The sequence below is a fragment of the Monodelphis domestica genome, chromosome 6 (genome assembly GCF_027887165.1).
Source record: "Monodelphis domestica isolate mMonDom1 chromosome 6, mMonDom1.pri, whole genome shotgun sequence".
Taxonomy (NCBI): Eukaryota; Metazoa; Chordata; class Mammalia; order Didelphimorphia; family Didelphidae; genus Monodelphis; species Monodelphis domestica.
Genome location: NC_077232.1, coordinates 92,372,463 through 92,390,754, shown reverse-complemented (window position 1 = coordinate 92,390,754; position 18,292 = coordinate 92,372,463). Strand labels below are relative to the sequence as shown.

The 18,292-nt window shown below is 33.8% G+C and overlaps 2 protein-coding genes across 3 annotated transcripts in view; one reads left to right on the top strand and one right to left on the bottom strand.

Moving 5' to 3' along the window:
• CLNK (cytokine dependent hematopoietic cell linker) overlaps window positions 1-18,292 on the top strand; it is a 96,771-nt gene that overhangs the window by 74,411 nt on the left and 4,068 nt on the right. Inside the window, exon 14 of one of the 2 annotated variants that reach the window (XM_007496734.3) lies at window positions 1,515-1,670. In XM_007496734.3, coding sequence (XP_007496796.2) covers window positions 1,515-1,670 — 156 coding nt within the window. Of the gene's footprint in view, window positions 1-1,514; window positions 7,153-18,292 lie in introns of those variants that run through there. The other variant, XM_056802431.1, reaches the window with a different exon arrangement.
• Window positions 3,878-18,292, bottom strand: part of ZNF518B (zinc finger protein 518B) — an 81,610-nt gene continuing 67,195 nt past the window's right edge. The window contains exon 3 of the mRNA XM_056802430.1: window positions 3,878-9,037. Within this exon, the coding sequence (XP_056658408.1) occupies window positions 8,894-9,037 (144 nt within the window). The 3' untranslated portion in view covers window positions 3,878-8,893. The remainder of the gene's footprint in view (window positions 9,038-18,292) is intronic.

The following is an 18,292-nucleotide window of genomic DNA, read 5'->3' as shown; positions in this document are numbered from 1 at the left end:
CTAATTTCCAAAACATCTTATTAAAAAAAGAAAACTACGAGATAAAATGGTAGTCCCAAGAATACTGCTACACATGATACTTTCACTTTGTTTTTTGGGGGACTTTTTCTAGATTTCTCTCCATCTTTTTAACTGCCTTCAGAAATAGCAATGTGGTATGGTTGATAGAGACCTGAGTTCAAATCCAGATGCAGATACTCACTAGCTATGTGACCCTGGGCAAGTCACTTAACTTCTATTTGCCTCTATTTTCTCAACTATAGAATGAGGATATTAATAGTACCTATCTCCTATGGTTGTTCTGAGGATCAAATGATATAATATTTGTAAAGTGCTTAATGTCGTATCGGACACATATTAAGTGCTTAATAAATGGGGTTTTTTTCCCTTCTGCCCTTTTAATCAATAAAGGCTTGTTTAATACAACTGTAGTCATTTGTTATGTGAATAGTGTATAAATCCACTCTAATAAGGAAAATAAACAATTAAGAATACACCCTTGAAAGGAAATGGGCATAAATCTAGTCTTGTCTCTCTAGAGAAAACAAAATAGTCTCTTGTCTTGATGATGTCGATACTGCTAAATATTGGGGGATATGTGTACTGGGGTCCCGTTTGGTGGTGAAATTAGTATTAGTAGTATTAACAAATTTAGACTTGTTAGGAGATGGATATTACTTTGGCTCCGCTGAAGATTTTTTTTAATGCATTAATCATTTGTGATTAAAATGTGCATAATTTCAAACCATTTACAAGTCACACTTAAACCGCGCATCAGCCCTGGATGGTCAGTACTATGGACAATTATCATCATTTTAAAGATGAAGTGGTGGTTCAAAAGGATTTGCCCAAGATCAAAGCCTTAGTATCAATGGAACATGGCTCTTTTGACTCCAAGTCAAGCTCTTTTTCAGCTTTTCCAAGCTATCTTTCAGCATACTCCCACTGATATTCTGTTGTGCTGCTCAGCTTTCTGTTAGACAAATATAAATGGTTGTCATCATCATCATCATATTGCATACTCTCCATTCTCTTCCATACCTCCTCAGATCCATCTTCCAAACCCACTGCCAGCCTAATCTTCCTTATGTGGAGATCAGTCATGTGATAGCTCTACTCAAAACTCTTCAGTGGTTCCCTGATGCCTATAATGAAAAGTTCAAAATCCTTTAATTGGTATTCAAGATTTTACCCAATCTGGCAATAGCCTACCTTTGGGGTTTTATCTCATATTCTGCCTCTCCCTTCCACCTACACCTTTTTGAGCCTCATTTCCCTCATCTATAAAATATAGACAATAATGCTTACAACTCTCATAATGTTATGAGAAATATTCTTTGTAAGTTTTCAAGGCATGAAATAAATTGCTCTCATTTTTATTATATGAATTTTAGATATCATTTTCTAATTGAGAAATGCAAGTTTCTTGAGTCCATTAGAAAATAAAGCCAGATTTTTAAGTGTTAAGGATCTGTCATCACTAAAGAACTGACATTGTCATTCCTTTACTTCAGGATGGGACCTTCCTTGTTCGAGATAGCTCCAAGAAATCAATGGCTGAACCCTATGTTTTGGTGGTGTTTCATAGAAACAAAGTATACAACGTTAAGATCCGTTTCCTGGAGGGGAGTCAGCAGTTTGCCCTTGGGACGGGACTCAGAGGAGATGATGTGAGTGAAATAACATCTGCCCATCTGATCCCTTTTACCCTTCTCTATTTTCAACTGATGGATATGATGGCTCTCCCTAAGTGTACAATTTATTGTCATGATCAGCTTTATGGCTTAAATGTCTCCAATGTGATGTTCAAAACACTGAGCAAACAGTTATCACTTACAAGTCTAAACCATATTTCTGAAACATTTTAATTAGAGGGCAATGACATCTTCTCAAGAGGGCTAAGTGGCTCTCCTGTAGAAATGAAACTATGGAGAATATTTTTTTATCAGCCAAAAAATTTCAACTTACTACACCTTTATAGGAAATAACCCGAGGCCATCTTATCTAACCCCCTCATTTTACAGATGAAGAAACTGAGGCAAAGGGTGATTAAGTAATATGTTCAAAGTCACAAAGATTGGAAGCAAGAGAAATAGAATTACTAAGGTCCATTTGTAAACATTCCCAACCCATTGCTAATTGACATCAGGGAATAATAAAACTAATTAAGAATCATCTACTAAATTCATTCAGTAAGTTTATATTGAATACCTACTCTATTTAAAAAGCATCCAGTTAGGTGTTGATATATTGAATGGGGTACTAAACACTGTGCTAGGTTTGAGATCAGTGTGTTAATTTTAAAAATTAAAATCCCATTTTATTCCAGTAGCTAATATTATTGATTGTTTTGTACGTTTAAAAAAGAATAAAATTCTTTGAGATTGATGCCAAATGGACAACCATAGAATTGTAGAAGGCTCCTTCAAACAAAAGACATTTAGTACTGCAGCTAGAAGTACTTTAAAATATGAATGCCAGTGCTCTTTGAGGCTTAAGACTATACCACACTAAAATGATAACTTGAAAGACCATCAGAACATAGAATATAGACGATTAGAGCTGTATATGCCTTAGAACATTCCGGGAACTATCCAAGACCACGTTGTTTGACACGGTCCATGTGGAAACCGGGAAATGCAAAGCAATCCCCAGGAAGGATGGAAACCCCCACTGAAACCCCCCTAAGTGACTTCCATTATTAACATCCCCTTATTATTGGAATTGCCATGATTATTATTCTTACTTAGCCTCAGGAAAAATAGATGAGAGCAACATGTTTGCAGGGTTAATACAGATGTCCCACTCTGTCCCCCCAGGATATTACCAGGAGAGCCCACTTACAAAATTAAACCTAAGGATTCTTACATACTCATTAAGATAGGACCCCCTTTTCTAGGCATAAAAACTTCTGGCAAATCTGTGTTCTGAATTCCCTAACCTGTATCTGGGTCATGTTGATTCTACCCACTGATCCTGCCCTTAGCAACAATGTTTCACTGACTATCTCCCTAGGCTTCCTGTCTGTTTGTTAGATTCTATGGAAACATGTATGTTGAGAATGAAACTGTGTGCCAAGTAGATGTGTGATCATGAGGGTATAAAATAAAGCCAGGCCTCAGCCAAAGTAGAGCAGTTTATCCTGTGAAACCTATGCTACGGGTTGAATGAGAAAGCTGTGTCCCATCCATCATTTCACCAACACCATCCCACCTCCAAGACCCCATCCCCTGTGGGAGGCTGGCCCACCCCACAGCAAGAACATATAGTATTAACTGTTGATGGAAAATGATGTTAGAGATTATGTCTTTTAAGAAATAATAATGTCATTTTGGTGAAGACAACATACTTTAAAATTTTTGCTTACAGCACAGGGTTGGGAAAAATAACTAAAAAGCCAGATGACTAAATTAATATATTTTGCCCTATAAGAATTTGTATATTTGGCTTTTCTGCCCTAACAAACTCTCATTAAGTAAGTACAGAAATTGTGTCTTTCCAACTTGACTTGACTTGATTTGACATGACTTACATCCTAGCTCCTTTGTTTGAAGAAATGGGATATAACTAACAAGAAAATGACTGTGGATTTATTATAATTTCATTTTTATGTGTTTATTCATTTATTATGATTTAATTTATCAAGTAAAAGTCAGTGTCAAAAATATGTTAATGAACTTAAAGATTGTGTGTGTGTGTGTGTGTGTGTGTGACACCATAGAGGTTATTAATCTTTCTGAAGATAAATGAAAAATTGCCCCCAAAATGCAAACAAAAAAATTTAACCAGCCTTTAAGATCTAATTTCTAATGCCAGCATGACATTTACTATCCACTTGAAATGATTTTTTTCTTAGAAAGATATTATTATTAAATTCTTCTTTTATTAATGTCTCTTTAGGTTAAAATTTCAACTACAGGCCCACCACTAGAGAAAAATAATAGGAAATGACAAAATGATTAATTGTACCATTCTTGGATTCTGCTTCCTATTAAGATTATTTTTTCATATAAAATGCCATCCATTTAGTATAATATTAAAAACAATTAATATTGAATTCATTATGTCATACATTCTAGAGAAAACAAGGATTAGAATGTAAAGTAGTCATGCCTTCTCCAAAGATTAATGCCACATATGGGTAAACATATTTTTAATGGGTTATGCATGAAAAGTTTCATTTTTCTATTTTACTTCCATACTTGAAATGCAAAGAATAATAACAGAAAAGTTTGGTTGTTTATAACTAGAAGTTAATTATAGAAATGTGAAGGTCTTGGTTTTTTCCCACTAGTCCCTTAAATTTTAAAAATATTATGTTAAAGCATTCTATGAAGGCATTCTTATATCTTTTATCTCATTTGAGCTTCCCAAAAATCCTCTGAGGTATGCAGTGCATTATTATTACCTCTGTACTATGGAAGACCTAACTGATATTCAAGAAGTTAAGTGATTTACCGAAAGTAATGTAAGCAATGTCAAAGCAAAGGCTCAAACTAAGATCCTCTGACTTCTAGATGATATGATATAAATTTTTTACCATGTTGCCTTTCAATATTTTTTCTATCTATTAATTGCTACACTAGTACCTCACTTACATAGAATTCAGTTATCCAGAGACAGCTAGCTATGGCATAATGGATAGTGTATTTGGGCTTGAAGTAATAAAGGCCTAAGTTCAAATCCAGCTATGGATTTAGTAGCTATGTGACCCTGGGCAAGTAACTTAACCTGTGCTTCAAAAGCAAAACATGGGTAATAAGAGCATCTCGCTCACAGGGTTATTTTAAGAAATAAATAAAATAAATGTGTAAGTACAATGCCCAGCTCAAAATAGGTGTTTAATAAGTGCTTATTCTCATCCCTCCATTGCCTTTCTAGAACATACCTGAGAAGGAAATAAGACCACTGTGGTTAAAATGGCTATCACAAAATCCATATATTCTCCTCAGAGGAGAGCCTATTTACTTATTTTAGATATAGGTCTAACTATCAGTAACCTGGTTTCTAAGTCCACCAATGGCTTAAATTAATAGGTCTAAGGTGTTCAGGGAAAAAGGAAAAGGAACTATAAGTTCTAAAATATTTATAGCAGGTCTCCTTGTGGTGGCCAAGAACAGGAAAATGAGAGGAAAACTGGAAAAAAATTGGGAAATGGATAAACAAGTTGTGGCATATGATTGTGACAGAATATTACTCTACTGTAAGAAATAACAAAGGTTAATTTTGGGAAAAACATGGTAAGTCTTAAATGAAATCATGAAGAACGGATTGAGAAGAACCAAGAGAACATTATCGACAGCAACAGAAATATTATTTGAAGAATGACTTGTACATATCCATATCCAGAGAAAGAACCGATAATAGAAATAAGTAAGAAATAGTTTTAATATACGCTTTTTGTCAAATAAGTTAACTCCGTATTCAAATATAACAAACAAATAAAAAAAGAAGAGTCAAAGGAAAGAAAGGTTACTCCAGGCAGTCACATTGCGATCAGAAAAGTGACAATTGATAGCTTGGAAGAAAAGATCTATAAGAAGCAGTGAAAGAACTAAAAAATTTCAGCTGCCTGCAAACATTGAGCATATGGTAAAATGGACATAGGGGCTGTATAGTTTTGTATAGTTGTCACTATACTATAGACTGGTATAACTGAAATTCATAAATGGTGCCCTTGAGTCATTAGGAAAATGCTAAATGATAATCAGTTTGAGAATAAGAATAAGTTGGCAGCTAGATGGCACAGAGAGAATGCTTGGAGTCAGGAAGACTCATTTTTGTGAGTTCAAATCTGGTTTCAGATATTTCCTAGTGTTGTGACCTTAGATAAGTCACTTAACCTTGCTTGCCTCAGTTTCCTCATCTGCAAAATGAACTAGAGAAGGAAATGGCAAGTCACTCCAATATCTTTGTCAAGAAGACATGAAATAGGGCCACAAAGTATTGGATGCAACTTAACAACAACAAAAACTGAGTTTGTGAAAGATTACCAGACATTTTATTGAATAGAAGTAATTAAAACAATGATAAAAGAAGTGCTTAATTACATAAACCTGTAACTTATAAAAATACTCAACTTTATGGAATGTCTCAATTACTTTCTGAGAGGTTTCTGAATGCAGACATTTTACTGTACAAATAGCTCTTGTATTCTTAAATGACCCTGCTTACATTCTTTATTTCTAATGAATAAAAATCTGTTTCCATACTTCCCATCATCGCTGCCCCCCATGGAAAAAAATAAAATTCTTGTAGCAAGTGATTAGTCAAAGCAGAACAATTTCCCACATTGGACATGTCCAAAAAATATGTCTCATTTTCCACCCAGTGGCCATCACAAGTCTATATGAAAGGGGTATCGTCAGAACTCAAGATCATGACTGATCTTTACATTGATCAGATTTCTTAAGTCTTTCAAAATTGTTTGTATTGACAGTGTTATTACTGTTTTAAAAGATCTCTAGTTTTGGTCCCTTCACTGTGCATCAGTTCATATCATTCTTCCCAGACTTTTACTTAAGATTCTTAATGACCATATACTTTGATTTATCTTTATTTTATGTTCATAATCAAACCAAACAAATATTTGTCATTCACTCAAAAAGGTGATCATGCACAAATTTTCTTTCAATGACACAGAAGGGGTCCTAGACTCTCTTTTTAAAAAGTTTTTATAGCAAAATTATTTTTTGGATATGTCCCTCACCCTACTCCAGGAACAAAATAAAGCCCTCATTGTAACAATGGAAAACAATTGATACAATGACAATATGACAAGGTATAAAACATTCTATCACTGTAGTCTGCCATGTCTGTGATATTTGAAGTGAAAGATATTCCATTATCAGTTCCTATGATCTCCCTGACCACTACTGCTTTAGAAAAAAATTATTCAGTTTGGCTTCCTTTTAGTGATCTCTGCATTGTGCTTTTTGTTCTCATTTTTCTGTTATTCAGATTTTATTATTATTTTATTACCTTCTTTTCCATGAAGAATGTTTATCATTTTACTCTTTGCCATTTGTTTCAGATTCATTTATGCCTAATATGATCAATTTTTGCAAAGATACTAGAGGATGCTGAGAAATGTACTTGTTCTTTAATATTTCCATTCTGAACTGATCATTCAAATATATTTTTGTAACAATATGTTTGGTCTTTCATTTTTCATTTTTATTGGACTTCTCCAGCTCTCAGAGGCTATATAAACATTTACTAATATTATATCACTAGCAGTATCTCTTACAAAATTTTGAGATATTCTTTTAGTAATATACTTTTGATAGCTACTATAGTGTTTGGTAAATATACATAGTAAATAATGTTATTCATTTAATATTTATTGAACATGTAAGTTAGACATTTTTTCTGTTTGTTTCTTTTGATATTATCAATTTTCATCATTACCTCAGTAAGAACCACTTGTTTTTTTTCAGAGTTGACTAAAACAAAATAGATTTTCTTTTAGTCCCCTCATTTTCATTCTGTTGATATCTTTAGGATATGTGTGGGTTTTTTTAATGCAGTGTGTTAAAAAAAATCCATTTTTCTAATTTTGGGAAGATTTAACCAAGTCATATTTAGGGCAACAATGTTAAATTTGTATTTGCCCATTAAACACTTTTAATATTTTTCCCTTCTCTCTTTTCATGTTGTCTTTAGTCTCTACAGTTTAATTTATACTGTCTATCCTTTCTGACCTTCCTCACCTTTCCTTTCAGTCCACTTCCCATTCTTGGCCCAGGTTAAGAATATGGTACTAAATTCTCCACTCTCTTGAACTGCCTCCCAACTCCACACACACACACACACACACACAGAAAGAGAGAGAGAGACAGAGACAGAGACAGAGACAGAGAGAGACAGAGACAAAGAGAGACAGAGAGAGAGGCATTAACCCATTTTCTTACTTTCAATTCCACCAATTTGTAATATCTCTTTCCAAGAAATTATTTCATTCTACTTTCTTCCTTTTTCCTTCCCTTTTCTAAAATATAATCTTTTACAGGTTTGTACTTTTGTAATCCTTTCTCGTTCTCTCTCTTTCCCCCATATAGATTGAAGCTTCTAGAGGACATAAGTTTTCTTCTTGCATCTAACCACTTGCCTATTAGAATTAGACATTTTCTCCATATTCCCTTTTGTTAATCTTTTCCCCACCTTGAAATATATTCTAAATATCATTTCCAAGAATATTAATTCTTGAAAAATACAGCAGGGTTCATTTAGGAATACTCTATAATCAGAATCCATTGGATCTGGTCCTATTCTTTGTGCTTTCCTTCTCCTATAACTATTTGGGGGGTTAATGATATTTATTACTATTTCTACTATAGCCACAACAACTATTACATTTTGTGTGGTAGTAAAGAACTGGACACAAAGTATAATTTCCCTAATGATTGGGGAATAGATAATTTTGGGACATTTATGTAAAGGAACATGAATAAAATGTGATGACAAACATGAATACAAAGAATAGAAAGACTTCTGTGAACTAATATAAAGTGAAATAAGCCGTGCCAGAAAACCATGTATATGTAACATGATCAATTCTGGCCCCACTCTTTTGAGGCCAAGTCTGTTGCTTCTCTCCATCAGGTTCTTTGAAATGGTGAGGGGAAGTTGTCTCTTTCATCTGCCAATAGCCTTTGTTCTGGTCCCATTTTAAGGACTCTGTGACCAGTCTAGTTCCATTTAAGCAGTTAACATCAGATAGCTTTTACAATGGAATATTTAATTCAACCAGAACAAAGTAAAAACGTCTCACAAAAGGTTAAGGTTATGATCCCCCCTTATAACACCTTATTCTTGAAAGGGAGTAGGGAGAGAACTAGGCTCATAGCTTAAGCTCAATTTCTACCCAATAAATTCACATCCAAAGTAAGCATCACTGCTGCTTCCACTCGGCTGCAGTCCCAGATGCTTGTTCCTCAAGTTGCTGCTGCTGAGCAACATCTGGCCTGGATTCCTGGATGTCTACATCCCTGTCATTCATGCTCACAGCCCATATTGGAGCCTCCATACTCTGCACCTAGAATAGAAAAGAAATAAATGAAAAGGTGAAAGACCAGATCCATTTCTTGGTGGTCAGATGACTCTAAAGTGAGGAAGTTCCCAATTCCTTCCTCATACAACAGTTCTCTCACAATCCTTTAGTGATGGAATTACCTCAGATACAACTGTGGCAAAAGCTTCTGTCAACTGCAGGGAGAAAAATGGAAAATCTTTCACTTTTTTTCTCAAGTCCTGACCACTATTTTCTCAGACTCCTCTGTCTCTGACTCCCCTCTTTCCACCCAAGATTTCCTCTATATTACCCCATCAGTAATGACACTGATTTCGGCAAATGAGAACCCTTGTCTCTAAAATATTCATTTAAAACTTACTTCTACACTCACCCTTTCTAACTCTCATGTGTTTTTCTTGTTTCTTAGATTTTTTTGGTCTTAGAAACTTTCATTGTTCACTCAATGTCTTTCAGATACTATTTTATTTAAATACAGAAAAAAATCACATTAACTTTGTCTAGCTTTAAATTAATTAAAACATATATCTCACTTTTTACCTTTCACTGCTTACCTGACTTTAACAAATCTACATGTTGAATATCCTGGTTATCACTACATGCTTTTTAAGAAGATTCTTAATTTTTTTCATTTTACCAAATAATTATTTGCACTGATTATTCTGAAGTCTTGCAGGATGTTACTTTTCTGCTTTTCTTACCTTTCAGAATATTATATTCTAATTTTTCTATTGATTTCCTGTAAATAAAATTTATCAATGCTATTTTGATTCATTTTTCTTGGAATGTGAAAGTTTTTTTCTTATTATTTGCATCATGTTTTGACTGAGTATAATTCTAAAGTCTAACTAAATTGCTTTTGGGTGAACTAAATCCAGGTTGCTAGATTCAATCTTTTCTTTCCCACATTTCCAACATTTATGCACATTTTTTCTTTATAATTTCCTTCAGTATGATATTCACATAATTTTTCCACTGTTCCTGAAAAACCTATAATATTTAATCATTCATTTGATTTTTAAATTTAGTATTCTAGTTTGATAGAGTTCTTTGTCTTCATAAAAGATCACTATATTTTGTTTAATTTCTATTGTGACTTTATATTTTTGTGCCTAATTTTGTCATTCTACTTTCCAGAGAATATTTTTGTTTTGAAAAAAATGACTTTCTTTTCTTTTAAATTCTTTTTTAAAAAATAAATTTATTATTATTTTTTTGCATTCTCTTCTTTTTAAATTTTGAGTTCAAAATTTTCTCCCTCCTTTTGGCCAGTTCTTCCATGTACTGAGAAGACCATCAATACAATACAAATTAGACTTGTGAAATAATGCAAAACATATTTTCATCTTATCCACATTTCAAAAAAAAGTGAGAAAATTGTATTTCAATTTGTACTCAGAATTCATCAGTTCTCTCTCTCTCTGGAAGTGAGTAGCATTTTGTCATCATGATCCCTTTAGAATTGTCTTGGATAATTATATTAATGAGAGTAGTCACATCTTTCACAGTTGATCATCATGACAAAATTGCTATTGTATTACAATAACCTCCCAATTTTTCTTGCTTTACTTTACACCCCCACATATAGGTCTTGCCATGTGTTGTTTTTTTTTTCTTGAAACTATACATCCTGTCATTTCTTATATCACAATACAACCATATACCACAATTTGTTCAGCCATTCCCCAATTGATGAATATCCCTTTGATTTCTAGTCTTTTGCCATTACAAAAAGAGCTGCTACAAATATTTTTTGTATGTATAGATTCTTCTTTTTTTCTTTAGGATACAGACCTAGGAGTAGTATTGCTGGGTCAAAAGTTATATGGTTTTATAGTCATTTCGGCCTCTTTCCAAATTGTCCTCCAGAATAGTTGAATCACTTCACTACCAATTGTTCATTAATGTGCCTATTTCCCCCCCTCATTTCCGATAGCATTTGTCTTCTCTGATAAAGTGTAAGGTGGTACCTTAGAGTTGATTTATCTTTCTATAATCAATGGTGATTTGGAGCATTTTTATATAATTATAGAGAGCCTTGATTTCTTCTGAAAACGGTTTATATCATTTGAGCATTAATAAGTTGGGGAATGACTTATTTTTATAAATTTGACAGTTCTAAACAGTATACATTTTAGAGAAGAGGTCTTTATTAAAGAGAAACTTGTTATAATTTTTTCTTATATTATTTCAATTTTCTTAGCAAAATGTAGTTTTCCTGATTACCTCTTTTAGTTGTGATTATTTTTGCTTTAGATTTCTCTATCAGTACTGCTATCTCTGCCTATTTTTAGTTTAGTTAAAATAATCCAGTGCTTTATTTTAACTCTTTGTATGTCTTTATGTTTCAAGTACATCTTCTGTAAATAATATATTATTGAATTCTGGTTTATAATCCATTCTTTCTGCTCCAATTTTATGAATGAGCTCATCTCATTATATTCACACTTATGATTATTGTTTTTCCTTTCATCCTATTTTTTTGGCTTCTTTCTCTCCCGTTCCTCTCCAAATTTTTGCTTTGCTTCTAGTCACTACCTCCCTTAGTCTGTCTTCCCTTTTGAGAGAGAGAAAATACATATAAGATCTTCTTTCCTCTTTAAAGCAATTTTGATGAGAGTGAGACTCAAGCATTGCATGCCCTGCATTTTCCTCTCCACTATAAAAGCTCTTCCTTCCACACCTCTTTTATATGAGAAAAATTTTCCCCATGATACTTCTCCTTTTCCTCTTCTCCCAGAGCACCAACCTTTCTCCTCTTTTTATTTTTTTTTCCTGGAAATCATTACAACATAACTGACTCACATCCATGCCTTCTATGTAAACTCCTTTTAATTACCTGAATAATGATAATGTTGGTAAGAGTTGTATTATCATTTTCCCATAGAAGAATCTAAATAGTTTAACTTTATGAAACTCCTTATTACTCTTTCATGTATACTTTTTATGATTCTCTTGAGTCTTCTTTTGGAATGTCAAATTTTTATTCAATTCTTGACTTTTTATCAGAGATGTTTAGTGTTGGGCAATTAGATAGCACAGTGGATAGAGTACCAGACCTGGAGTTGGGGGGACCTTGGTTCAAATCTAACCTCTATTATTTACCTGCTATATGACCCTGTACAAATCACTTAACACCAATTGCCTACATCTTAACACTCTTTTGCTTCAAAATCAATACTTGGTAACAATTTTTAAGGCAGAAGTTAAGGGTTTTTTTAAGCAAATACTTAAAAATTCTCTATTTTGTTAAATATAGTTTTTCCTTTAAAGCACTTTACTCTTTTCCTGGGCAGGTTATTCTTGGTTATAATCCTAGATCCTTTGTCTTTCAGAATATCATATTCCAAATCCTTTGATTCTTTAACATGGAAGCTACTAAATCTGGCATGATCCTGAATGTGGCCCCACAATGTTTGAATTATTTCTTTCTGGTTGCTTGTAATTTTTTCTCCTTGACCTGAGACCTCTGGAATTTGGCTATAATATTTCTGGAAGTTTTAATTTTTGGATCTCTTTCAGGTGATTGGTATATGCTTTCAATTTTCTATTTAATATGTAAGATATTGGGAAAGTTTTCCTTGATAATTTCTTAAAATGTGATGTATAGGCTCTTTCTTTGATCTAAACTTTCAGGTAGCCCAATAATTCTTAAATTACTTCTCCTTGATTAGTTTCCAAGTCAGACATTTTTCTGATGAGACATTTCACATTTTCTTCTTTTTTATTCTTTTGACTTTGTTTTATTGTTTCTTATTGTCTCACTGAATCATAAGCTTTGACTTGTCCTATTCTAATTTTTAAGAAAGTATGTTCTTCAGGGAAGTTATTGTACCTCCTTTTCAAGTGATTAATTCTGTTTTTTAAAAAGGTCCATTTTTATGAATTTTTGTGCCTCTTTTACCAGTAGGCCAATTGTTTTTATTTTTGGTATTTTTGTGCTACATTTCATAATTTTCATAATTTTATTTTGCATTACTCATTTCTTTTCCAATTTTTTTCTTCTACCATTCATCTCTTTAACTGTTCTAGGAATTCTTTTCATCTTGGGTTCAATTAACATTTGTCTTTGAGGCTTTGTTTGCATCTATTTTATTTACATTGTTGTCTTCAAAGTCTTTATCTTGGTCTTCTCTACCACAGTAGTAGCTTTTATGATTAAATAATTTTTGTGTGTTTTGCTCATTTTTCCAGGCTACTTCTTAACTTTTAATTTTATGTTAAAGCTGAACTCTGCACACCTCAAGGGAAGGAAGCACTATACTATGCTTCAGGCTTTTTGTATTGTTGTTTCCAGAGCTTGTTGTAGGGTGGCTTTGTCTGCAAGTTGTTGGTTCTTCCGAAGTGGTATGATCTTAGGAAAGGCATGGTCACTGCTTTTCTTGTCTGTGCTCTGGTCTTTACCCAGGACAGGCCCATGATCTTTTGTAGCCACAAATGATAGTCTCCTCTTTGCCATGGAATAGCAACCAGGGCCCTTGCTTCCTTGTGACAACAACCAGCATTCCTCTCCCGCTGGAACTGAGACCCAGAATCAAATATGAGCAATAGTTACCAACCAGGGCCAGCTGTACTTAAGAGTCAGCAAAAGTTCCCCTGTAATCTATTTGTGATCAGCTCTCTGACCTTTTACTGTCTCTGGGCTAAAAGCTCTTAAAGTTGCTGCTGCTGCCACCACCCTCTGGACAACTCTCCCCCCTGGTATTACAAACTTCCTAAGCTTCCAGAGCTCTCAAGTTTTCTGTTGCCAAAAAAAGATTTTATCCTGGACTTTTGTTGGCGCTGCCACTCCAAAATTTGATTTGAGGCATTATTTTAAAGTTGTTTGGAGGAAAGTGTTGATAGAGTTAAATTGAGTTCTCTCTAATCCTTCATCTTCTGAATTCTCTATTCTTATAAAATATACTGATTTCTCCCTTCAGAGCTCTAATTTCTATATTTAATTCCTTAATATATTCCCTGGCAGATAATGATCTAGTCTCTGATCAAGGGCTTCTGGGTAAAGGGGAAAACACTAGCTCTTGTGATAGCCCATTCAATTTTAATATAGCTCAAATTAATAAGTTTTTCTCATTGAAGTAAAACTTGCCTCTCAAAAATTTTCACCCATTATATTTTGTTTTGCCTATTGAGGCCAAGGACAAGACTAATCCTTCTTCTAATCAACAAATTCAAGATAATTATCAAGCTCCTCCCAGTCTTCACTACCTCAATTATCTTCAGCTCCTTTGAAATTTTCTTATATGTCATAGCTTCCAATCACCTAACATCTTACTTATATCCTTTTAGCTTTCTGGCTTATTAATGCTCAAATATCTATATGCCTATCATTCACGTGAGGATTCCCTCTAATAATGAAAACTGCAACCTATGCTGCCTATTTGAATGACTCATCCATTTCCTCATATATATTTACCAAAAAAGGTTCTCCTAAAGTGCTAGGGATCTTCCTCAAATTTTTATATCCCAAGAATACCAATGAAGTATGGAAAGTATCTATTAATTATCTTTCACATGATCAATTTTCTTTTTTTGATCATGTTTCACTAATGACTTCCTTTTCAATTAATCTCTTTTACAATCCTTTGACTTTAATGCATTGGGAAGTGGGAGGTCTTTTCATTGTTCTCTGAGTTATATTAAATTTAAGCTCTATAGAGACTACAGGTCTCTGGAAGAAAACTGTGGGAAATTTAAAATGGTTTTAACTATTTCAAAAATCTCTCCAAAACAATCTATCATACCTTCCTCCATGTAACAATTTTGGGACCAGCTCTTTATCTATTTGCAGTATCTGTCCAAAATTAGATAGAGAGAAGATAGATAGATAGATAGATAGATAGATAGATAGATAGATAGATAGATAGATAGGAGGACAAATATATATACATATATATGTAGTTATGCTTACTGATCAATACTAATGGAAGTACGTGCTGCATAAGTTATCCATTCAACTTCATATTATAACTTGAAAAAATAATCGTTCACTTTCAAATTACATTTTTGGGCATAGCTTAGGCTAGGTGGTCATTGAGATCCCTTGCAACTTTAAAATTCTAGGATTCTGAGGTGCATTAGTTGTACAGATTCTATGGCACATTTTCAGATTTGCTATGGGGAGTATACCTTGGATATAGGATCTCAATCCAGAAATGATTTGGTTTTGAGAATGAAAAATAAGCTAAACACTGTGTTGTTATGTTTCTACTCTTTTGTTATCAAACTTTAACTAAACTTCAACTCCACTTCCACTGAATTAACTGGTTGTCTGGTGGAGGACTTGTTTTATTTACTTCATTTGACACAGTTCCATTGATTTTTCGGTATAGTGATTTTAACTTTTAGCAATTCACAAGTGAAGAAGGCCTTAGAGATCATCAAATTCAAAGTGAGACATCTAATATCCCAAAGAGGCTCATTACATGCCTAAGTTTGCTCAGCTATCAGATATTGAAACAGTTAGGATTAAAATTCAGCTTCTGAATCTCAATTTAATACTCAAGATAGTTATAGCATTAATTTTGATTTAATCAACTCTATCAAACAAAAAAGCCTTAAGAACCTGAAAAAGGACTAATTTGTCTAAAACTTTCCAATTAAATTGGCTTACTATACTCTGTAAAAGTGAGCTGGAGAAGGAAATGGCAAACCACTCTGGTAAATTTGCCAAGAAAACCCCAAATGGGGTCACAAAAAGTCAGACACAACTGAAACAACTGAATAACAATGAAAACACTCTCCTAACTAAAAAATCATATTTTATCATATTCCTCAAAGCACTTTGTATAGCCCCATCCTTGGCACTTGAGACAATCCTCTTTGTATCCTATTGTGTCTTATTCCTTATGCTATTTAATAAACTTTATGATCAGGGGCTATATAGTTTTTCATTATTATATTCCTATAGAATAATAAATGCTTTTTGGATTAACTTGAATTGAATGTTACTGAAATCATTCATTATCCTAGCAAAAAGCATTATAAGCCCTTTGATGACTCACCACATCTTAACTGTTCTAAAATGGTAATAGCAGTATCTACTAGGTAGGGGATATAAAATTTCTCTGTCCCTATGATGATAACAGCAATGATAATGTTGATGATACATATAAAATTTTTATAGTTCTAAAGTGCTTTATACACACATACTCTCTGAACCCTGTATCTCAATCCATAAAATAACCATCACAAAACCTATCTCACCAAATTGTTCTGAAAAATTAGACGCGATAAAATGATGAAGCCAAAGTCATGCAAAGAATCAATGAAAAGCCAGAACTTAAAACTCTAGCCCTCATTCTGCTGTTTGTTCTGATAGCTGGCTCTGCATGTTTTGATAGTTGATAATTTATTTGTTCCTAATCCATTTCATATGTCAAAGAAAATAAACTCAGTCACTCAGTGTTGAGTTTTACAATAAGTTCTGATAGAAATATTTTTTTTATTGGAAAATATTCAACAGCTCTTTGGAGGATGCTTGCCAAACAGGGATCCCTATCAACTATGGACCAACCTGCTGCCCTTGACAAAACAAGTCTGTGCCATAGACTCTTGCAGAATATCTTCATGGAATGTTTTAGAAATAGCTTCATAGGAAGCAACTGGGTATCTCAGTGGATTGAGAGCCAAGCCTAGAGACAGGAGATCCTAGGTTCAAATCTGACCTCAGTGTGACCCTGGGCAAGTCACTTAACCAATACACAATATTGATTCTAAGCTGAAAGGTAAGGGTTTAAAAAGCTTCATACTACTAGATTTTTACACTTAATCTACAATCTGGGAGTAAAGTGTTTTATTAAAGGGAAAAGGAAAAAAATATTTTATGTTAAATCATAAGTTAGTATCATATAGCTTTAAGAAATTCCAGGATTAAGCTACTGTAAATCCCAAAGGCTAAATATTTTAAACACTAACTTTTTCATGTACAAAATTGAGAATTTAATGTCTTTGAAAATCTGTATTATAGATTTCCCTGTAGGCTATTTTGTTTTGATTACCAATTAATAGCTTATATATTTTGCTTTCACAAATAGGTATATTGTTTTAGAAATAGACTGCAACTCAGAAGCCATCTTATCCAGCCCCCTTGCTAAATGCATGAGGAAACTGAACCAGTGTGTTTAATGACAATGATGATGACAATTAACATTTAGATAGGGCTTACTAGATGCCAGTACTATACTGAGCACTTTATCTCAGTTGATTCTCAAGACAACCCTGAGAATTAGATGCTATTATTATCCTCATTTTACAGATAAGGAAACTGAGGCAAAGAGATAAAGTGACCTGTCCAGCTAGTAACTGTCTGAAACTATATTTTAACTTAGTTTTCCCTATGGTTAATGCTGTACATAATATGTCACCTAGGTGCCCCAAGTTCATACAGTTAGTAAATACAAAAGGCAGAATTTGAACCCAGGCCTTTTGATTCCAGATGCAGTGTTCTTTCCATTTTACCACACTGCCTTGCTGTGAAGGGACCTGGAATGCAAACAGTTAACTTGGGCTGGCAGTAGCTTAGGTGGGATGGAGGAGGCAAAAGAAAATGATAATTCTACTAGAATTTCCCTAGAAGGGAAAGAAGAATTTCCTGTGTTCTTCCCTCCTTCCTCTACTCCTGAGGATAAGGATGAGTTTCGATTGCCTACCCCAGTATAGGAAAAAAGTTCCCATGTAGTTAAGGACCTTAAAATTGAGCCATTAGTAAAGACATGGAATTTAGCATGCCATGAAAGGAGAACTGCATCCGAATTGAAGTCAGGGATATATCAGAAGAGTTAGTGTTGAGTATTCACTAGACAGAATGGTCCAAGAGGTGACAATTTTCAGTCCTATCTTTTGCCCACAGTCCCTCTAGATAATTTGGGGTCTAGCCAGCCTCAGTTCTTTTAAACTTCCTGTGTGACCTGGCCAATGCAAGGGAAGAAAATCTATCAATATCCTTAGTTGAAAATGGAAGATCTCACATATCTTTAGAAGAGCTCTGGCTCTCACAGATAAGTCGGGTTCCCAAACTTTAATATATTGCCCTCCTCAGCATTCAAGGTGGCTTTGAGGAGTGAGAGGTGTCTTTCTCTAAAGCCATAAGTCTGAGCCTCTAGCAATGTACCCACGATTATCTATTCAGAATCAATTTAGTGGGTCATCCTTAAGTAGAAAGGGGCATATAAATAAAAGGTTACAATAAAAAATTAGTACAAAGAATCCCAAATCTAACATACTCTCCCATGAATACATGCAGAATCCAAGGAAAAGTGG